At 44.8% G+C, this 23,924-nt stretch overlaps 1 protein-coding gene across 1 annotated transcript in view; it reads left to right on the plus strand.

The window, feature by feature from the left end:
- The window catches only part of CCDC148 (coiled-coil domain containing 148), a 165,917-nt gene that overhangs the window by 120,249 nt on the left and 21,744 nt on the right, over positions 1-23,924 (plus strand). The window contains exon 12 of the mRNA XM_090041252.1: positions 15,239-15,357. Coding sequence (XP_089897378.1) covers positions 15,239-15,357 — 119 coding nt within the window. The remainder of the gene's footprint in view (positions 1-15,238; positions 15,358-23,924) is intronic.

Below are 23,924 nucleotides of genomic sequence, written 5' to 3' on the forward strand. Positions count from 1 at the left end.
GCTCCAAGCCATGCAGATCTGGAGACACATGCCTCTGCCCCCCTGGAATGTAAGCAGCAATGGACCATCCCCCTGCCTCAGCTGGGCAGTGCCTGAGCATTGATCAGCGCCCCCACATCCCTTTCCTCTGCCCTCCCCTTCCAACTTACCAGCTGGAGGCAGCTCTCCACGCTGCCAGCTGTGCTCCATGCTGCATTGTAGCTGCGTGCAGCACAGGCATTTATCAGCCAAATTGTTGGCCCCATTGGGCTGATATCCGATACAGAGAATTTTCTTCATATTGGTACCAATCCAATACCAGACCGATGTATCAGTGTACCTCTAATTGTGATGCAACCCTGATTGAGATATTTCATAGATTTCATAGACATTAGGGCTGGAAGGGACCTCGGAAGATCATCGAGTCCAGCCCCCTGCCCAAAGGGCAGGAAGTCAGCTGGGGTCATAGGATCCCAGCAAGATAAGCATCCAATTTACTCTTGAAGGTGTTCAATGTAGGTGCTTGAACCACCTCCGCTGGCAGACTGTTCCAGACCTTGGGGGCTCGGACAGTAAAGAAATTCTTCCTTATGTCCAGCTTGAAACGGTCTTGCAGGAGTTTGTGACCGTTCGACCTCGTCATCCCTTGGGGCGCTCTGGTGAACAAACGTTCCCCCAGATCCTGGTGGTCACCCCCGATAAACCTATAGGTGGCCATCAGATCACCCCTGAGCCTACGCTTTTCCAGGCTAAAGAGTCCCATGGCTCTCAGCCTGTCATCGTAAGATCTGTTTTCCTGACCTCTGATCATGCGCGTGGCTTTCCTCTGGACTCTCTCAAGCTTCTCCAATTGTGGAGCCCAAAACTGGACACAGTACTCCAGCTGCGGCCTCACCAAGGCCGAGTACAAGGGGAGAATGACGTCCCGGGATTTGCTCAAGAAGCATCTATGGATGCAAGCCAGCGTTTTGGTCACTTTACTAGCCGCAGCATCACATTGGAGGCTCATGTTCATCTTGTGGTCAATGATGACCCCCAAGTCTCTTTCTTCTGTAGTGCTATCCAACGTAGCACTGCCGAGCCTATAAGGATGCTGCAGGTTTTTCCTCCCAAGGTGGAGAACCTTGCATTTTTCGGTGTTAAACACCATCAGGTTCTTGTCTGCCCATTTGCTGAGCGTGTCCAGGTCAGCCTGGATCACCCGCCTATCTTCTGGCATGGATGCCTTGCCCCAAAGTTTGGTGTCATCGGCGAACTTGGCCAGTCCACTCCTGACTCCAATGTCCACATCATTAATGAAGATGTTGAACAGTATGGGTCCCAGGACAGAGCCTTGAGGGACCCCACTGGTCACAGGGCACCACGATGAGTGACTGCCATCAATTACAACCCTCTGGGTTCGACCACAGAGCCAGTTTCCCAGCCAGCGGATCGTGGTGGAGCCAAGGCCACAACTGGGCAGTTTGGCCAAGAGGTGATCATGGGATACCAGATCAAAGGCTTTTTTGAAGTCAAGATATATGACATCAATCTCTTCTCCCTTGTCCAGGTGATAGGTCACCTGGTCATAGAAGGAAATGAGATTGGTCAAACAAGACCTACCCGCAACAGACCCGTGCTGGCTTTCTCTTAGAATGTTAGCCTGGGCCAGGCCATCAAGGATGGCCTTCTTAATAAACTTTTCTAAGATCTTCCCCAGGATAGAAGTCAGGCTAATGGGCCTGTAGTTAGGTGGATCCACTCTCCTCCCTTCACCTTTGTGGTGAAGATCGGCACCACATCGGCCTTCTTCCAGTCTTCGGGCACTACACCAGAGTGCCAGGAGTTTTCAAAGATCTGTGCCAGGGGCTGGGCTATGACGCTCACCAGCTCCTTGAGTACCCTGGGGTGCAGATTGTCAGGGCCGGCTGACTTGAAGGTATCCAGCTTCTCAAGGTGTTCCTTTACGAGGTCAGCATTTATGGAGGGTAGGGGATCCCCATCACCCGGATCTCCCTGTCCCATAGCAGGCATGGGCGTCCCATGGGACTGATGAAAGACTGACGCAAAGTACCTATTTAATAGGTTGGCTTTTTCCTGGGCGTCAGTTGTCAGTTGCCCCATCTGGTTTAGCAGGGGTCCAACATTGCCCTTGCTTTTCCTCCGGCTCCCCACATATCTGAAAAAGGACTTTTTGTTGTCCTTGATGCTTGAAGCTAGTTGGAGTTGAGTTGCAGCCTTGGCTTTCCTGGTTTGCTCCCTGCAGGACCTGACCAGTGCAGAATAATCCTCCTTGGAGGTGAATCCCATCCTCCATCCTTTGTAGGCTTTCCTTTTTAGCCATAGGAGGTCCGCTAGGTCCCTGGAGAGCCAGGGGGGCTGCTGTGCCTTCTTGCTGCCTTTCCTCCGTGTTGGAATAGATTTAGCTTGTGCACTGAGGATCACTTCCTTGAGAAGCAACCACTCTTCTTGAACTCCCATCTCCCTGGGGTCATGGTCCCTGAGGGCCTGACTGACAAGTCTCTTGAGCTTGTCAAAGTCAGCTTTTCTGAAGTGAAGGACTTCTGTGTTGCTGACTGACTTGCCAGCTTTACGGCAGATGGTGAAGGTGATCAGCTCATGGTCGCTGTCACCCAGCTTCCCATTGATCACTAGGTCGCCGATTAGGTCGTCCCCGTAGCCAGTACTAGGTCTAGCAGCGCTTTGCCTCTCGTTGGCCCATAGACTTCTTGAGTCAGGTAGAAGTCATCCACGCATGAGAGAAAGCTTTTTGACTGCTTGGATTTTGCTGAGTGAGACCGCTCGGATTTTGCTGAGGGGTTAACTACCAAATTGTTGCTGTTGGAGCTCTTGATATATAGTTTTTATTTTCTCCACCTTTATGGGAAGAATCAGGGATGTAGTGAATAGCATGCATCACATCTTTAATAGCAATCCACTTAAAGTTTTTTATCTGTTGATAATTTTGTTATAGTTTATTTTGTTATAGTTTTTTCTGACTTCTGGTTTGTTTTTAGATTGGTCACCCATTGGTAGTTGATAGTAAAACCACAAGGAAAGGAAGAGAGGCTTGGTTTGATGGGGGCATTCAAATGACCTTTGGCAATATCATTCTTAACATATAAGAATCTGGGTCATGCAAGACTCCCTGCACCTTAAGTGATTCAGGCAAAACGACTGTTCAGGGGCATTGAAATTGTGTGTTGCAATCGTCAGCACTCATTGCTTGATCCCAGAGGGGAGCTCCCTTTATTTCTGAGTGAATATACCATATGGTAGCAAAAAAAATCTGTAATCAGTAGGGTGTATAAGAAACGTTCCCACTTTACACAGACTGTAGCACTGTTGGATATGTTGAGTGTTCCCACATAACAGAGAACGGGTAAAACATTAAATCAACAGATATCATATTTGACCTGCTCAACACAGTGTTACAGTACATGATATAGACATACCTAGTATGCCATGTCAGTCACAGATTTTTTTTAACATATTCAAATATTATATTTAATTATGCCTTGTGGCTCCTAATTAGATTTTATGAGGAATAGTGATTTCTCCTTTGGGCAATACTATATAAAGGAAAGCATCTAATGCGATAGGAGAAATTTTATTTTATAACATAAATTTGTCAGGTAATATTTAATAAAAATATTCTAAAATTAGAGTTGTATAGGTGTCCTTGCCTTCATATTTGCATGTAAAAATGTCCTAAATAAAGTTATACTTAGTTATTACATTTTAACCTATAATGCTAGAAATTGGGAGTACTGAGGTACAAGCATTGTTTGAAAAATCCATTCTCTCACAGCAGCTAGGGGCTTGTCTACAGAGATGAAGTGGTGGGGGGTGGGAGGAGGCTGGCATCCTGAACTACAAATACCTGTAACTAATGAATTCTAGATTCATTAGCTAAATTTAAATTAAAGGCCATATACCTTTTATGGCCATTTCATAGATATTTCATTGCAAGGGGTGGTCACTTGATTCCTTTCTGAGTAAATACCTTCATTAATGTTGGAGAGTATGAGACTATTTTCCCAAAATCCTCTCTAGACCTTTGGTTCATTTCCCACCATTAATCCTTGGTTTGATAAGAGTCCCAGCACTTGGCCCTAATCTTTAGGTTGAAGTAGCACACTTAAATCTCTTACAGTTATGTCTTTCCTCTTTCTCTTCTTTAACTTAAGCAACCTAATTCTCTCACTCTTCTATCGAGGCCATTCTTTCTAGACATTTGATAATTTTTCTTGCTCTTCTTTAGATTTTTTCCTTGAAGAATGATGTATAAAACTAAATGAGGGCATAAGAGCTGAGGAAAGTAGAAGGTTCATTTCACATCTAACACAGAACATTTCTGTTTATATATTCTGGGATGATATCTACTTTTAAATATATATAAATATATACACACACAATGGTAAAACGTTGTTGACTCATGTTTATTTTGTGTTGCTCTCTAACCCACAGATTCTTTTCTTTAGAACAGCTGCCTGATTAATTGCACAGTTATTCAAGTTGTACTGGTTTGCACTTGTCCTTCTTGAATTTTATCCTGTTCACTTCAGTCCACATCTTCAATTTATCAAGATCATTTTGCGTTTTAATCTGTCCCAAGTTCTTGAGATATTTTATGAAGCTCCTTTTGCAAAGATCCAGGATCAGAACTCTTTTGAATCTCTTTCTATGGAATTGCTAAGCTATGTTGACTTTACCTCTTGCTTGCACTGAAATCTAATTTTGAAACTCCCACTGCCTTAGGTAGAAAAGAAGCTCTTCTCTGAAGCATAGTTAATTCAGTGAGAAGATTTGCAGATAAAAGCTCCTGTGAACATCTGTGAAATAGGTCCCCAAAGTATAAGACACATGAACTTTACACAGAGAGTTCTAACATGGAATGACAAATCTAACATGGGATTTGGGGTATCTTAAACCTACATTTTCTTCTTTTAAAATGATTTTACTTAAAGTGAATCTGTGCATTGGATTTCTTAATGTTTACGCTTTAGAATCATAGAAAGTTAAGGTTGGAAGGGACCTCAGGAGTCCATCTAGTCCAACCACCTGCTCAAAGCAAGACCATCCCCAACTAGATCATCCCAGCCAAAGCTTTGTCTAACCAGGTCTTGAAAACCTCCAAAGAAGGAGCTTCTCCTGCCTCTCTGGATAACCTGTTCCAGTGTTTTACTACCCTCCTAGTGAGAATTTTCTAATATCTAACCTAAACTTTCCTAACCTAAACTTCCCTTGCTGCAACTTCAGACCACTCCTTGTTCTGTCATCTGCCACCACTAAGAACAGTCCAGCTCCACCCTCTTTTGAACCATCCTTCAGGTAGTTGAAGGCTGCTATTAAGTCCCCTCTGTCTCCTCTTCTCTAGTCTAAATAAGCCCAGTTCCCTCAGTCTTTCCTCAGAAGTCAGCCCCCTCACCATTTCTGTTGTCCTCTGCTGGATTTTCTCCAATTTGTCCACATCTTTTCTGTAGTGGGAGGCCCAAATGTGAACACAGTACTCCAGATGTGGCCTCACTCGTTCTGAACAGAGGCAACTAATCCCTTCAAGATTTGCTTGACCTACTGGCAACATACCTACCATTGCAACCCAGTATGCCATTAGCCTCTTTGGCAACAGGGACACACTGCTGACTCATATTCAGCTTATTGTCCACTGTAATCCCCAGGTCCTTTTCTTGAGAGCTGCTGCCCAGCCAGTCAGCCCCCAGCCTGTACCAGTGCATGGGATTGTTCTGTCCTAAGTGCAGCGCTTTGCAGTTGTCCTTGTTGAGCCTCATGAGATTCCTTTTGGCTCAATCCTCCAACTTGTCTAAATCACTCTGAATCCTAGCTGTACTCTCCAGCATATCTACTACTCCCCCAGCTTGGTGTGATCTTCAAACTTGCTGAAGGTGCACTCTTTTCCATCTTCCAGGTCATTGATGAAGACACTGAACAAAACCAGCCCCAGGACCAACCTCTGGGGCACTCCACTTGATACCAGCTGCTAACTAGATATCGAGCCATTGATTACAGTTTTCTATCCATTCATCTAGCCCATACTTCCTTAGCTCATCTGCAAGAATGTTGTGGGAAACTGTATCAAAAACCTTGCTAAAAAATTAGGGTATACCACATCCATCCATCTTCCCTCATCCACAAAGCCAATCATCTCATCATAGAAGGCAATCAGGTAGGTCAGGCATGACTTGCCCCTGGTGAATCCATGCTAATTGTTCCTAATCACCTTCTTTTCCTCCAAGTGCTAAGAAATGGTTTCCTTAAGGAACTGCTCCATAATTTTTTTCAGAGACTGAAGTGACGCTGATGGTACTGTAGTTCCCTGGATCCTCCTTCTTCCCTTTCTTAAAATAAAAAGAATATATTTCCCCTTTTCCAATCATTCAAGACCTCTCCTGATTGCCATGAATTTTCAAAGATGATGGCCAGTGAGATTGCAGAGCTATCTGCCAACTCCCTCAGCACTCTTAGGTGCATCCCATCCAGCTCCATGGACTTGTACACTTCCAACTTCTCTAAACAGTCTTTAACCTGTTCTTTTGCCATTGCTGGCTGCTCCCTGTGAAGACTGAGGCAAAAAGTCATTGAGCACATGGGCCTTTTTTGCATCCTCTGTCACAAGGTTGCCTCCCCCATTCAGTAAGGGACCCACACTTTCCCTGATCCTCCTCTTGCTTATTGACATGCTTGTAGAAACTCTTTTTGTTCCCCTTCACATCCCTTGCTAGCTGCAAATCCAATTGTGCTTGGCCTTCCTAATTTCATCCTTGCATGTCTGAGCAATGATTTTATATTCTTCTTTATAATATTAAATTGCCATATTCTATTAGTGTTTTTTCTTTGAATTATAGGAATGTATTTATAACCCTAATTTTGTCATAAGTGTTTCATCTTGGAATTATAATAAATACAGTAACATCATGATTTTTGAAGTAGTCACTTTTTAAAATTGGAGATCCATGACATCACAAAACCCTTTTTTTCAACAAGTAGATTGTTAGCCCTAAAGATAATACTTTTCTGTATTTTGCTAGAAGCATTTTTTATTAGCACTCTTTTATAGTTTGTTCTTCTATTCAAGCCAGCAATTGCAGAGAACATAATAGCCTATTAAGATCAGGGAGGCAAAAGGTCTGTCAGTCAAGGCTATTGAAGTACAAAAGCACCAATCTATTTACTTCCAAATTTCTTTGCCTCCTGACCTGGAAGTATGGAGTGTTTCTTTCTTTCTTTTTCTTCTAGTTCCTTCACATAAAAGAAGGAAAAGGTATGTGTAGAGAGATTAAGAAATATGGAAGAGGATAAGAGCAAGAGGAAGGGTAACAAAGAGAAATCCCACAGTTTCTACATTTAGCTCACAGCCAAAATGAGTTTAACATGATAGAAATTTCTGGAAAATGAACAGGAAATACCCATCCTCCCCACTAAACCTAACCTGTATCTCTGCTCCTGAATCAATCCATCTCCTACATAGGGCCAAGTTCTATTCATAAGGCTAGATTTAATTTCTGTACAGGATTTCATGTCCCTTTTGTTTGCTTAGTCAGTTTGGCAGCCAGTCTTTTGATTCCTCCACAGAAAGAGGCTCTGTAAGGTTTATGGCTTGTTTTACTGTCAAAAAGATGTATATTCAAGGTGGGATAACTTTTGTCTTGGCTGTCCCAATGTAAAATTCTAGTGGAGACAAGACTCTGTAATTGTATCATGAGGGGAAACTAGAAAATGTCAACTATAGGTAATGGGATACTGTTGACTTTACCTAGCAGTCTTGTGGTGAAAGTTACATATAATTCCTCCTTTAGTACTTTACAGAAGGGTAACTATTGGATGTAAGTTATCTTGCCCTTTAAAACGGACCTTTTTTTGCATTGAAGGCATAGTTTACGAGTTTCAGTGATTCTCAGGAACTGTTCTATTCTATACAGGTTCTTTTACCACCATCTCACTGCAGTACCTGAATACCTAACCAGTAGCACAGCAAGCAGAGTTGGCACTCAGGGCAAACCATGTGTGGGATCAGGAAGTGGCATGAGAAAGCAGTACTACTCATGCCAGGAACTTCTAAACAGTCCCTGGCTGAGCTGCTGCTGCTGCTGCTGTGTGCCCCACCATGGGCATGCTGCCAGGACACAGACTCTACAGGGGTGGGGACCCATTCTGATGCCCCTCCTAATTTAGCACCTGGCACAGATGCCCCTCTCACCCATCCCTAGTAATGTTACTGACTTGTTGTAGGTCTCTCTTATTTCAGAGGCCCAGTGCTTTTCTGACCTAGACATCAAGAGGTTGAACAATCTATGTCCCCATCCTGCTACCTTGGCCTTAGTTTTTCTTATTGCCTTTTGGGTCCCAGAAATTAGCTGATTATTAGGATTGCTTCCATTACAAGAAATTGATTACAAGATTCAGATATTTGTTTGCTACAAGATTGTTAATTTACAACAAGTATATACAAAATATGTGCCCAAAGCTAGGGACAGACATTATGCGTACACTGGTTTAAGTGTTCAGAAACTGGTTTAAACCTGTCATAGAACAGTCACTGCACATAAACCAGTTTGAAAATGGCTGATACCAGTTTGAGATAAGCCTGGTTGAATGTAGTCATGAACAGTGTGATCCCCTGGTGGTTGGGGGGAGGCACGGCTGTGCCAGTGATGGCGGGAGTGCAGCGACAGGAGCCTGTTGGCGGTGAGTCGGGAGCTCCCGCAGATGCAGCCGGCACTGTCGGCGGTGGGGGTGGGGGTGGCAAGCACTGAACTCAGGTTGGCAACCACCTGCAGGTGCCACTCCTGGCGGTGGCCAGGGGCAATCATGGACTGCCTGCAGATGCCATTGGCAGTGGGGTGGTGTGCAGCGACCACCCACAGGTGCTGCTGACAGTATCAGCGGTGCCTTTTTGCAGGGGGTGCACTGCCATGCGCAGCGGGTGCACGTGCACCCACGTGCATCCCCTATGCATCGCCCCTGAATGTAGTATCACACATAACTGATTGAGTTTAAAACAGTTTATGCAATTCTGTCACAAACCCCTTCTTGGTTTAAGTTAAATCAGAGTCCCGCAGCATCCCAACATGCTCTCTGGGCTGGCCGCTCTGCTGTAGCTGAGCAGGGCTGGCCCTGCCCCTCTGCTCCCCAGACTGAGAAGCAACAGGCAGGGGCATAGGTTTGGCCAGGCACTGGCCCAGAGGGGAGCAGGGAAGAAGTTTATTCCCCCCTTCCCTCCCCTGTCCCACCAGCACAGATCTGCACTTCTCTGTGCTGGCTGCTCCAGTGACAGGGGCATGGTCAGCCTGGGCAGTAGCCTTGACTGAACTGTCCAGGGAGGGGTTTAATTCCCCCCTCCCTTTCCCATGGGCAGGGACCTGAGCTGGGTCTGCAGGCTCTGCCTTGCTGCTGCAGTGGCAGGGCTAGGTGCAGCCAAACACTGGCTAGCATGGCCCCCGAGGCAGAGGGGACAGGGAGGGGGTTATTCTCCCCTCTACCCCTACTACACCTGGGGGACCACGGCTGGGTCTGCCCGCACTGACCCCTGCTGCTCACTCCCTATTTGGGGCAAATGGTGGAATAAGCTCCCTACTGCCCCCTCTGCCAGATGCCAGAGGGAGGGGAAATAACCACCCTTCCTGCCCTCCACCTAAGGGGCTCTGCTTCCTGGTCTCTGACTGCACCCCATCCCCACTACTGCATCGGCAAGGGGGCAGGGCCCTTGATGGGAGCAGCAGCCCCTGTTATGGTGTCAGGGAGCATGAGCCTTTTCCTGGTGGGGGACTGTGCCGCAGAGTGGGCAGAGCTGTGCCGGACTGAGTGTAACAGCACCAGGGCTCCCCTCTGCTGGAAAGAGGCTTGCACTCCCTGACACCATGACAGGGGCTGCTCCCCTCATCCTGCTCACTCCCGCCTTGCCACTTCAGTGGCCAGGCAGGGGTGGGACCAAAGACAAGCCAGCAGAGCCCCTTAGGCAGGGGGGCAGGAGTTATTCTCTTGTGTGACCACAGTGGGGCCTCTCTACCTGAACCATTGCTGTCACCACTCTGTGCCCGGGGCAAATGGTGGAATAAGCCCCTTCTGCCAGACACTGGAGGGAGGGGACACCCTTACTCCACCCTGGGCACAGAGCAAATGGCGGTAGTGGTGGCTGGGGAGGGCAGACCATGTTGCGGTACCCTGGGGGGAGAGGTGGGGAATAACCCTGCTCTCTGTCCCCCGCCCAACAGGCTCTGCTGGCCAGCCTCTGGCCCTGCCCCCACCTGGCTGCTGGAGCAGTGAGTGGGGAGCGACCATGATGGGGGCAGCAGCCTCTATCATGGTGTCAGGGAGCATGAACTGGCTCCTCACCTGAGCAACTGCAGGCATGTGCCAGCATTTCCTTCATCCAGAGGGAATGCCTATGCAGTTGCAGATCAGTTCAACATAAGCAGGTTAGACTGACCTGCAAAGATTGAATCAATTCAGGCCCCAGTTTTTTGAATATCCGTCTCTAGCCCAAAGGAACAAGCAATAACATGTAGTTTCTTTGCTCAACAATTCAACTCTGCCTTTCCAACAAGTACTGTGCCTAAAAATAATTCTGTCTTTGGCTTCCTTCCAGAGTCATGCTTCTTGCTTTTTGATGATCATAGACGTAGACACACCAGGCTGCTGCAACCAGTCAATATCCTGAATTTACAATCAGTTCCACATGCTTAAATTTGCTCAGTCATATAGCTGAGTGCCTTAGTTTGTGACTTCTTATTGTTTCCAGTTAAACACTATGTAAAGAGATCAGAGGCATGATGAAAAATGTCTTACATTTGAAATCTTGTCTAACTTTAACCCAGCTACATAGGTGGTCTAATAAAAGATATCACCCTAAAAAATCCTTGCCTTTCCCACTACATAAGGAAACATTTAATTGTTCCTTTCACTTAGCTTGAATGAAGGATGCTCAGTAAACTCATCAGCTGTGCTGTGGTTGTTTGCAGATCAAATAATTGCTTGAAGACAGTTATTATCACCTGCCAGATAATTCTACCATCAGGAAAGAGTTGTTGTGTTATCATTGCACAATAGTATATGGTTTGTAAGGGAAGTGCATGTGCACAAATATACTCTGTAGCATATGTAGAAGTGGGCAAAAAGAAGCACCTACCCTGGATACCAGGTTAGGAGGGTGCCATAATTGCCCCCCACCCCAGTGGAATACATACCCAGTGGACAGCATAGCTGTACTGGGAGCTCCAAAACAGTCTCCAGCTGCTGCTTGAAGAACAACAATTGGGATGGGCAGAGCACGTGGAGGCAGCAGCTCAGACAAGGAACTGTTCAGGAGGTCCTGGCATAGTTAAACCTGCTGCGAGTCCCGCCCATGCTCCCCTAACTCTCAGAACCATGCATATCCCTCCTTAATTCTGAGAACTTGAACCCCTTCCCCTGCTCTCATAATTTACAACCTGCACCCATCCCCCTGCTTTCATAATTTACATGCCCCTCTGCTCCCACTGTTGGAACTAAGCACCAGCCCTTCCCTCCCCACTACAAGGTTTGCCCTGGGCACCAACTCTGTTTCTTATGCCGCTACATGCACTCATTTTTTTAGCATTTGCTGCTATGTTGTCTAGGAAAGGAATTTAGAATCAGCTGCCCCTTCCAACATGATTGAGTGCCAAGTAAATTGAATAGTTTCTTCTGAGAGGATGATGGCCAAGACTTTTAGTGATTGCAGCTGAAAGGTAAAGTTACAAAGGGGCTTACATGACTAGTAGCCTAGACAGTCTGCCTTGGATTCAGTGTTGTGATTGCAGAGTAGTGTAGAAATGCCCAAGATAACCTTATGCTAACTAGCATGAATACTGCTAGCATTGTAGCCATAGCAGCAAAACACACCTGAAAAAGCAGGCTGAACACTTTAGGCATTTAGCTTGTATGGAGCTCTGTTTTTTTATAATGAGACCACTATTAGTAGCTGAAGCAGCATGGGTAAAACTCTTTTGACAGCAGTGTACTGTAGTGACTACACTACAGATATAACTTAACTTCTATTGACCCTTAATAGGTCTTAGATGCAAGGTACCTTATAGCAGGTCTGGCCTCTGAGGTTGGCTGTGGCACTCCCTGGTGACCACATAAAACCTGCCCCACTCCAGATCCTCAGTGTACTCCTCCACTATTTCTCCTACCACACCTTGATCTATATGAATTGGGAGGCTACCACCAACTTGCCTTTAATTCACCTAACCAAACTCATGGTCCTACTGGTTGCTCTCTGGACCCTTAATCTGCTACCCAATTATTCTGTGCCCTTCTGGCCCTTACCCTGCCCTTCAGGCACCACCCGTGGCTCTTTCTGTGCCTTAAGGTACTAAATTGCTTTAAGAGCATTAATTGTGGCCTCCCATATCCACATCCATGCTTCATAAATGTCAGTTACCATCAGTTAGTAAATCTTATCCCTTTTGTTCAGGTTTTGCCCTTTACAACTTTGGCCCCCTTCCTCTGGCTGTCACCTTTGGCCCTCTAAGCCTCAGCCTCTTCCATGGGTTCTGGCCCTGTCATGGCTTCAGCTTCTCTAGGGCTTCAACTCTTCTGTCTTGGCTTCAACTATTTCAGCTTCAGCCCATATTTATTGAGGCTTCAACTCTCTCAGCCTTAGCCAAGTTGCAACCCTGCTTCTTGCAGGGCACAGAGCACCATAAGCACCCTGATGCATGGTCCCCTGTCCACACCTACAGCCACAATCCAGTCCTCTAGTCTAAAAGCCTACAGTAATCAAAACCCTAAACACCATCAGTTGAGCCAGATGCTTCTCTCCAGACTTTCCTCAGCTCCTACCTTGTTTAGCTGGCTTCTCCCAGCCCTGGCCCTCCTGGGCCCACTCACAGTTCCAACTGTCTTTTAGCTCTGTGCCAGATTTTTTTTTCCACATGGAGAGCCTGGGTCCTGAGCTTTTATCTGCCAAGGCTCTACCTCTTCCAGTCTGGTGATCCCTTGACCAGTTGCAGGTGTGTGCCCTCAGCTTAATAAGCCCTGCCCAAAGTTTGTTGCACTTTGTGGATGCTGACAGACATGCAGTTCCCTGTTGTAACTCATAGTGCTGTACAGGAAGCACAATGACTTACAGTGATCCCCCCCCCGTCCCAACAGATGTTCTCTGTTGAGACTGGGGGGTGGGGGATCGAGCTCCAGTTTTGAGCTGGCTGCATGTCTGCAGCCTCTGTCCCCTAGCCCTACCCCCTTATCCCAGCTCTGCTGCTGTCTTCAAGATGGGGGGGAAGGAAGGGGAGGGATTTTGGTCTGGGGTTTGCCTAGCCTGCATTGGAGGGTGGGGTGGGGTGGGGTGGATTGGAGCTCTCCTGAGGTGGGAGGGCTCCAATCCACTGCCTCTCCCCAAGTGCAAGCTGGGCAAACCCCAGACCAAACTCCCTCCTCTCCCTTCCCGCCTCCCATCTTGAAGACAACACCAGGGCTGCGGGCTGCATCAGCCCAACCCTGGTCCCAGCATGCACTGACAGAAGCTAATTGAAAGCATTCCGCTTTGGAGCGCCTTCATCTGAACCCTTATGTAATGAAGGTTCATTTGTCATGCAATCAGACACTTTTAAAGCACTCTGCAGGTAGGTACTTCTGTCAGGGCACAGCTGTAGAGCACTTTAAAGGGTCCAACTGCATGACAAAATGTCACTTCTGCCAGTGCCCTGCCTTCCTACTTGCCTGGGACTCTGTGCTATTGTCTTGCAGCTAGCTCCTAAGCAGCTATTTTGCTATCCTATAGCCTATCTTTTTGCTTTCTCTGACTACTTATTCTCCTGCAGCCATCCCTACCTCAGCTGCCTACCTCAAATTGAAGACTTCTAATGCAGCCTTTTTATTGCATAAGTAGCAGGAATTAAGAGACCATGCTATAACTTTTAAAAACGTTATTCAGTGTCTGTAGGTCAACTCTTTCCAGGCTCATCTCAAATATCTGTAGTCCCTTCAAAGGTAAAGCAATTTGTTCTCTTCCCTCTGATGAAGAGCTTTATTCATATCTTTCACAGACCTAAGAACTGGTCAGTAACTTGTGAGTGCCTTCGTTTAGCGCGAGTTCCCATTCAGATTTTTGGGAGATATATCTCAGAAGGTATTTTACCTTAAGATAGCGTATTTAATTGAGGTCATCCCATGCTGCAGACTGTTAAGATTAAGTTTGCTTCTGATTCCTTCTTCTTATCTTCAAAGAACTGCTCTGAGTTTAAAAGACTTGGATTCTCTTGAGTTAATTCAAGAGAAGAATTTGGAATTTTGTTTTATTGACCTGCTGTTTTATTTATATGGTATCTTGAAACTTCTTCGTTGTAACAAAGAGACTTCATTCCTTAGATGTCACAGAGTTCCTAAATTTTTACTTTCCTCTCATTCAAAGTTTTATAAAAGCTATTCAGTTTAGTTGTCTAGAGGGATAATACAACTAGGGACTGTAGGCCATAAGGACTACTGTGAATTAAAGACATTTTCCTCTTAGCGTTTGATCGGGACAAAAGTATCTGTTGAAAGTTATTAACTGACATTCAGTAAGCAGCATGACAATTTTCAGGGTCACTGAATTTGTAAAACTTTTACCTATTCATAACTCACACCTTCATTTGGCATTTCCTGTCACACCAAAAGCAATGTCAGTGAGGGCAGCTCTGGCATTCCCAGCATCTGAAATAAAGCCATGCAGCTCATTTGGTTATTCCTGTAACACCTATTTTTTGTAATCACTGTTACTGAGTGAGACAGGAGAAGAGGAAAATAAGAAAGGAAAATAATTCACAGTCAGTTGTGTGTGTCATCATTCCCACTTCTTTCCTCCTATCTTACCCTATGCTATCCTGTCTTGTCCTATCCTGTGTCTGGCGTTTCTGCTCTTGACATTTGGAGTTACTGTTGTTTCTAACTGGAAAGAAGTGTCCTAATTGACAATTGTTTTGCTTGCTTGTTCTCTGTACTTGCTGTTGTTGGGTAGAATGGAAAGAGAAAGGACAGTACAATACATTCTAGTCAATAATTGTTTCATTCAATTTTTGTGGTTCACATGCTGTTGCTTCTCAAAACCAATTTTTGCACCTTGAATCATTAGAATGTGACTTGTTCTTGTTTCCTATCAACATAAGCAATATGCTATACTAAAATAAACATACATTACAAAGTAAACAACATGTCAAATTTTTTTCTAACTCTTCAATCTTTTCGCATTGATAATTCTCTTTTTTGTTTATAAGTAACTGCTATTTTAATTTGTATACTGCATTCATTCAAACTTTAGGTGAGAAAGTATTGGGCTGAGAAACAACAAAAATGGCAAGAACTAGAAGAGAAGGATCTTCTGTGCCTGGCAGAACTAAAGAAATTAATGGCTGAACAAGCATTTAAAGACAGAGAAAGGTAAAAACATGAATACAGTACCAGTATTAACTTTTCTTGGTCTGCTTTGTTTAATCTCACTAAATTAGGATACATTAAAAATTAGTAATTTTTTCCTTCTTGTTCTGTAGTGATTCCTACCCATCATATCCAGGTTGTAACACAGCTGTTTTCTGGAGCAGTCTTGTGTAGGTATAAAACAAAAATGTCAAAGCTTTAGGTCTGCTTAAACTGCAACTTGGATGGGTACAAAACAATATAACCAAATCTTTCACTCATTTGTTATTGTGGTATAGATGGAGCTTTCCCTTCCTCTACTTGCAACTAGTTATCATCATATTTGGCTTTTTGTGAATGAAATAAGAGGAGACTGCAATAGGGTGATCTATTTCTTTAAAGAGGAATAGTCAACCCTGTTAGCAAAACCCAGCTGCTGGGTATTTGGGTGATTAGGGATTATCCACCAGGATCTTTAAAAGCTCCCAGAAGAGGAAATAAGAGAGAGGAGAAAGTAAGGTATGAAGGGAACAGCTGCTTGCAAGGAGGACCCAGGCTACTGTGCTAGGGCTAGAATGGCAAGGGACACTTCTAGTGTCTATGACCTAAAACTGCACCCTGCCAGGAATGAGTGGTCTGGTGGGGCTCCCAGTGGTGTAGGAACCCCAGGAAAATGCCAGGCCAGTTACCACCCCAGTGAAAGGTGGGTAGGGGCACTTTAACTCCAGCCCTCACCTTCAGGTTGGGGAGGATTATATGATCCATCTCATCCAGGGAAGGCCAGGTAAGCTTCTTGAAGCACCTGAGCCTGCTGGGGTGTGTGTGGTGAGGTGGACATCCCTCAGTAGCTGCAGCTAGCTCCCCACCTGCCTCTGGACATGCTGCCTGCCTATCTTACCTGCCATGCCTTGGTGGTAATTAATAAGTTGTTAATTAAGGCGAGAGGCTGCCAACTGTTGCACCCTGATATTAGGGGGGTGTCTGCAGCTCCATACCTCCCCTACACCATGGCCCAAACCTTGCAGGTGGCATCTCAGACTGTTAGCTGAACCTTCACCTTCACCATATTAGCTGTGGCTCCCAACTGTGGGGACCTTCGGCTTCCATAAGCCCTGGCCCCATCTCAGGCCCAGTTGGGACCCCGAGCTTCTGCGCTTATCATGGGGTGTCCCTCATGGTGGGTCCCTGGCACTTTTGACCCTTAGGTCCTGGCCCCAGCATTGACCAGTCGAGTCCCTCAACAGGGTCTTTGCCTCCTGCCTGAGCTTATGGAGTGGGGTTCCCTCATTCCCAGCTCAGGTGCTCGGGGAGCGTGCCTGGCCCTGCAGGGTCTCTCCCCAACTAGCTCAGGCACTTCCTGAAGCTTACCTGGTCTCTACTCCTCCCTTTGATCTTATTCTCCTCGCACACACCATGAATGGTGCTCCAGGGTCTCACAGGGACTCTGACTCCCCTCCCTGGAGCAGGAGGTCATTGTGCTTGGCTATAGATGTCACTCTCTACCCACCCAAAGGTGAGGGCTGGGGTTAAGGTGCCCCTACTTGCCTTTCACTGGGGTGGTCACTAGCCTGGCATTTCCTGGGGGCTCTTGCACCACTGAGAGCACCACCAGGTCACTCACTCCTGTCAGGGTGCAGTTTTAGGTCATGCCCAGGACCAGGAGCCTCCTAACCATCCCCTTACCTCCAGGATGATACCAGCGGCCTTGTAGCCAGGTGAAGTTGCTGCCTCCTCTGCCAGGGAACTAATCCAGTTATAAAGGCAGCCAGGGATTTAAAATGGCAGCAGACACCTGCTGGCAGCTTGGTGCAGGCCCTTAAAGTAGCAGGCACCCTGCCACAGTGAGTGACCCCATGGGGCCAGGGACAATTTGTGAAGCACCTGAGCCAGGAATGGGGGACCCTGATCCCTGAGTACAGGCAGAAGGCTTATACCTAATCGAGGGACCCAACTGGTCAATGCTGGGGCCAGGACCCAGATAGGGGTCCAAAGAGCCAGGGGCCCACTGCGAGGGATGCCCATATAGACCAAAGAAGCTCGGGGATCTGACTGGTCTGAGATGGGACCAGGGCTTAAAGGAAAGCCGAAGGTCCCAGGGAAGGGGCTACAGCTAATAGGCAAAGGGGATGGTTGAGTTAGCTGTCTGAGATACTATCTGTGAGGCTTGGGCTGCTGTGTAGGGGTGAAACGGAGCTGTGGGTAGCCCTCACAATATCAGAGTGTATAATGGGCAGCCTCCTGCCCAATTATCTCATCAATATTATTATACCAAGGTGTGGCAGGAGAGTGAGGTGGGTGGCTGACATGTAGACTGGGGGAAGGCCGGTGCTTGCACCAGGCATGAAAACCTGCCCCTGTCACAACAGGATAGAAGGGATTTTGTTTTGTTTTATTTCTTTCTTTAGTCAAAATATGAACTTTGCTGTGGAGACCTGGCTGAAGATCAAAGACTCAAAGAAAATTAGGGATGGAAGGGACCTGAGAAGGTCATCTAGCCCAACCCCCTGCTCAAAGGAGGACCATCCCCAAATACATTATCCCAGGCAAAGCTTTGTTTAGGCCTTTGAAACCTCCAAGGATTTTTGTAAAACCTGCAAGGTTACACAACTTCTCTGAGTAACCTGTTCCAGTGCTTTTACTATCCTCCTTGTGCCAAAAATTGTCCTGATATCTAACCTAACTTCCCTTGCTGGAACTTGACAACATTGATCCTTGTTCTGTCACTTGTCAGCACTGAGAACAGTCCAGCTCCATCCTCTTTTGAACCATCCATCAGGTAGTTGAAGGCTGCTATTAAGTCCCCTCTGTCTCCTCTTCTCTTGTCTAAATAAGCCCAGTTCCCTCAGTCTTTCCTCAGAAGTCACATCCTCTAGCCCCCTCACCATTTTCATTGTCCTCAGATGAACGCTCTCCAGTTTGTCCACATCCTTGCCATAGTGCAGGGCCCAAAACTGAACACAGTACTTTAGATGTGACCTCACCAGTGCTGAATAGAGGGGAAGAATCACTTTCCTTGATCTGCTGGCAATGCTCCTACTACTGCAGCCCAGTATGCCATTAGCCTTTGCAACAGGGGCACACTGCTGGCTAATATTTAGCTTATTGTCCACTGTAACCCCCAGATCCCTGGCTGTCTAGCCAGTTAGTCCCCAGCCTGTATTGGTGCATGGGATTGTCCCATTCTAAGTGCAGGACTTCGCACTTGTCCTTATTGAACTTTATGAGATTTTTTTTGGTTCAATCCAATTTGTCAAGGTCTTTTTTAATCCTAGCCCTACCCTCTAACATATCTACTACTCCCCCATTTTGGTATTATCTGCAAACTTGCTGAGGATGCACTTCATCCCATCTTCCAGGCCATTGATGAAGAAATTGACCAAAACTAGCCTCAGAACTGACTCCTGGGGCACTCCACTTGATACCGGTTGCCAAGTAGACATTGAGCCTTTGATTACTATCCTCTGAGTATGATGATCCAGCCAGTTTTCTATGCACCTAAAGTCCATTCATCCAACCTGTACTTCCTAAGCGTGCTTGAAAAAATGTTATGGGAGACTATCAAAAGCCTTCCTAAAATCAAGGTATATTGTGTCCACTGCTCTTCTCACATTCACACAGCCAGCCATGATTGAATGCAATCAGGGTCGTCAGGTATGACTTAGCCTTGGTGAATCCATGTTGACTGTTCCTAATTACTTTCTTCTCACATTGGCTAAGATGTTGTAAGTAAGCAAGTTTTTCTACAAAAGTCAGCAGGATAAATGTCCTACTTAAAGAGACATTTTTGTAGATTTCAGATCCTGCATTAAAATTATATTATGTAATCTACATTTGTTTATAGTCTAAAATTTCAAAAGCAGGTAGTTATTTTTGTGTGCTTTTATTATTTTTTTAATGTGGGTGGGAGGATTTTTTAGGGTTCTGCCACAAGATGCATTTATGCTGTGATTAAGGAGTTAATAGCACCATAAATAATAAACCTGCTACACATTAAAGACATATTATATTGTGATAATTTAGTAAAGGAGCCAGGCAGACATTTAAAATATAATGTATAATAGTTTTGTGGATTGTTTGTATCATACCTAAAATTGAACAAGTCAGAAAAAGTGCACAACCTGAATCAGTACTTGAACTTGAGTTGTAGCATAGTTAGTTTTTTTAAAGACTGCCATAAAACATAATGCTAACCTGCTTTTGACCCCAAATAACCCCTGGCAACATCTCCTGATGCATCTTAGTCCCAAACATTCATAATCTTATACAAGATAAGAGGCTGAAGTGCAGTGAGCTAAAGAAAGGCTATTGCAAGTGTGTTAAAGAGGAGGCAAACATACATAAATAAGGAGCACTGAAACTGAGAACTGGAGGACATAACAGTGGCGAACAAGTCCCTTCATCCAAACCAAAGATGTATTTAAGGGTCACTTGCCAGCAGGGTCTTGATGTCCCTGAAGCTGCTCTACACTACAAAAAAATAAGATCAGAGATCTGGTTATCCAGTTATCTGGTTATCCCCAAATCAGTTGTTTAATGTAGATACTTCACTTTGTCCCTAGACAGCACAGTTTGGAGATCCTGTCTAAACTAAAGACAAAATTCTGCTTTGATTGTATGAGAGACCAACAGTATTGTAAACAGAACCTGTAATGCAGTTTCTTTTACATTACAGTCAAGCCCTAAAGCTACATTCCTTTACAATATCAACTGCTGCTTCAGGGAGAAGGCAAGGTACAGTAGCACCTTAGATACTAACTAGTTCAGAGAAGCATAAGCTTTTCTAGGAGACAGCTAATTGTCTCAGAAATTTGGGGAACAATTACAAGGCGTTAAAGGCCAGATCCTGTGCCAGTGAAACCAAACAAAGATATGGCAAATACCCTAGTGAAAACAGGTTCATGCCCTGAATGACCTAAAACAAGCCAATAGTATTTACGATATTAACACTAATACAATGCAAAACGTGGTGTTCATATTTTCATTCCTTATTCTAAATCATATGGTTTCTCAGGATGTTTTTATTTGGTATCTCTTAAAGATCATGAAATAATCTTCTTTGGGATAAGGGAAAAACAGTTCTTCTTGGACCCCTTTCAGATGTTATTATACCATATATAACAAGCATTGATTTCAAGATTCATAATATATATATGTGTGTGTGTGAATCTGTGTGTGTGTGTGTGTATAATATATATATACATATATAATCCCTCTCCATGTGCAGGTGAAAGCGCAAAGGGATATTATGCACAATCCCACAATCACACCTCCTGCCATACACATGAGGCATGGCAGGAACACAAGTAATTGTGTGTATCGTACACTAGATCCCATCACACTTTATTGACGGTGCAGGGAGAGCCTGGGATCATGATCCTGGGCTTCTCCTGCACTGGCTCCTGTGGTTGCAAGCCCCACAGCTGATGAAGCTCAGAGGGGCTTGCAGTGGGGAAGTGTGGGGAACACTGCCACCACTGTGAGCCCTGCACCTCACGAGGCTCAAAGCGAGGGCAGCATTCTTCCCACATGTGCATGGCAGGGCACATCATTTTGGGATTGGGGATCAGATCCCAATTGTGCCTTATTTGCTGGTGCAGGGGTAGCCTGGACTCATGAACCTGGGTTCTCCCTGCACCAACAAGGGGAAACAAATGAAATGATTGTCAATTGCAGCTGGGAACCAGACCAGTCCCTGGTCTGAGTGGACAATCAGCTTGGCACAGAGGGAATCCACCCAGCTAGCCATTACACAGGGTTAAAACAGCTCTCTGTGCATGGGAAGCCCAGCATTGGACTAGTGTAGCCAGGCTCCCTGCACACCATGACTTGTCAGAACCCCAAAGATGTTGCCCAGCTGGGCAGCACATGGGGTTGTGACATGTCCTGGCCACACATTCAGTTTAGGGCATGATACAAATGAGCCACAAAGTTATTCCACATGGCTTGTTTACTGCATCATCTTGCCTTAAATTGAGTTGCACGTGTGTCCAGGTTACTGTTTAAGGCACAATTAACCTGTTAATCATGCCTTACATGTAACATGTATTGGGGGCCTAAGACGCCGGCCCATTCACACATGCCAAACCAAACTCTATTTTAATCAAGTTCAACCACACTCATACTTCTTCATAACATCAGACCTAGTTGTTCTGGAAATGTATATACATTTCTGAATGCCGTTGCACTTTTCTATGTCTACTTGGACTCAGAGGTTATTCTACATATTAAGGTCACTCCACAACTTTCTTTTCAAAACTCTTCATGACATGCAGTTTTTAAAGTGTTCCATCCTTATTCCATTTTTGATTCCTTGAACTTTTATTTAGGGAAATATTTTTTACTATATTATTTTTCTTTTGTTAAGAATCAGGACCAAGATTAAGTTTGATCCATGTTTTCAACAATTCCTTTTCCACCTCTTAAGCTTTAAACATTAACTGTACTGAAGCTTCAGGGCAGATCTTTATTGATCTGTTTTAGAGTTCCATTCACTTAGTAACCTCTGTTGGTCAGGCATCAGTTCTGCTTAAAATATTCAATTAACACAGCAAATCCATACTGGTATTGAAACCTTATCTCCCCATATTCCTATGATTTGTTGAATTTCAAAATAGCATTTTTCAAAATAGCAGGCCTTCTACTCTGAAGATCTTTGCAATAGGTTTTTCTCCCTTTCTGCTTTTCTTCCATCCTTTCTGTTATTGTAGGCCAAAGACAAGTGAAATGACATTTCTTGGAGTCTGGAACTACCCCTGCAGCTATTGTACCAATTGATGCAGAGGTCTCTATATATGAAATTAGGAATTTAGGGATTTAAATCCTAATTCTTTATTTTCATAGGTGTTTAACACCTAATGCTCCATTGTGTTTAACACCTAAACCTCCATTCAGTGGAATCTATGGCTGTGTCCAGATGAGCAGGGTCATGCAGTATGTGGCGCGGTAGACACATCTGGAGTGCCATGTACCGCATGTTCTGTTGTTCTTTGCTCTGCAAGGGAGCAGCATGGAGGGTTTTTTTACCCCTGCCAAAAAAAAGTTGGAGTGCCACATGCAGCAGCAGCATGCACTGCCCAAAGCTGGAGACTGGCCAGCTGGAGTCGCACTCCACTGCCAGCCAGGCTCTGTGCAGCAGGAGCAATGCAGCTGCAGCCCTGTGAAGCCCCCAGGTAATGCTGCTGGGGGCAGCCCAGTGCTGGCCCCAGCCTCCCCTACCCCACCTAGGGTAACCTGCTGCATGCCAGAGCATGTGGCATGAGTGTTCCCTGGGGACAACTAGCAGCAGCACAAGGCGTGCCCCTAGATCAGGTTATGACTAGGTTCCCCTAACAGTCTGATGTAAAATGCCACATGGCATTTTCTGCTTCTGGGTTTTATGAGCATTTAATATGCTCACAAAGTATTATTCTAATGTGTTTTTTAAAGCTATAGATACATGTTTGCACTGCCTAGATACAGTGGGGGCGTGTGCTTATGTAAATAAGTGATACAGAAATTAAATGCACAATTAATTAAAGAACCCAGTAAAAAATAATCACACCTTCAGGTTATTATGAATCAAAAGCAAGTAAATGTTCAATTTTGCTTTTCCCATAGTTGTCAAACTGTACAAAATAAAACAGTAAGAGCAAGGAAAAATATTTGCTTTTTTGAAGGGAATGCTAAATCTTTGAAATTACATAGTCTTTTTCATCTTAAAAAGCTTTCACTAACATTAAACAAAGAAGGAAAGAGAGATATTACTGCTATTCTGTACTGTAGTTCCACAATTATGGTATTACAGCATGCCACAAAATATAGTGTGCCAAACATAAATGTAATACCTGCCTCAATGAGTTTTCAGCATAGGTTCACCATCTTTAGGCATGAACTTAAATTAGCATGAGAACAACTAGATTCTTTGTGGAACTGGCTTAAAAGAGTAAAGGTAGGGAGAACTAGATACACAGGGTGGCAAGTGGTCATTTCACATGCAACATCTTCTGGTCTGATATGTTTCCAATACCTTTTGAAGGAGGAAAGGAAGGGCATTTAGGAGACATATATTGATATGCTTTTGCAAACAGAAAGGAAAGATGGAAGAAAGCATAAAAATGGGACTTGACAAAAGGCAGTCTAATATTTAATCAATATTTACAAATTAAAGATAGCATTGGATAATTGTGTCTGTTAAACTATCAGTAGCAGGGAGATGGGGCTTTTCCATCTCCAGCTTTTATCCTAATGCCACAAAAACTTCATGCCAGGCTCTGTTGTATCGTGTGGCTTCTTAACTCTCTTGTGGTGATACAATTCTGTAGGAAACCAGATTTAATCTTAAAATGAATTTGTAGCTGTTTTACATTCCCAGTGTTTTGCAAAGCAAAGCAAAAATGGATTGAATTGTACCCTTGAATCTGGTGCCAAATGAGGATTTTTCTTGTAAAGCTTGTAAGTACTTCAGTTTGGGAGCTATTAGGTCATGGTGTCTGTGACAGTATGAAGAAATGTATAGTTATCTCTTCACTACTTTAAAGTTTAACTTTCTTTCCAAAAAGTTATAGAGTGATGGCTGTAACTCCTGTTTCTTTTGATACTTTTCTGTTTTGGTA

The sequence above is a fragment of the Crocodylus siamensis genome, chromosome 4 (assembly GCF_052110815.1).
Source record: "Crocodylus siamensis isolate JL-2025a chromosome 4, ASM5211081v1, whole genome shotgun sequence".
NCBI lineage: Eukaryota > Metazoa > Chordata > Crocodylia > Crocodylidae > Crocodylus > Crocodylus siamensis.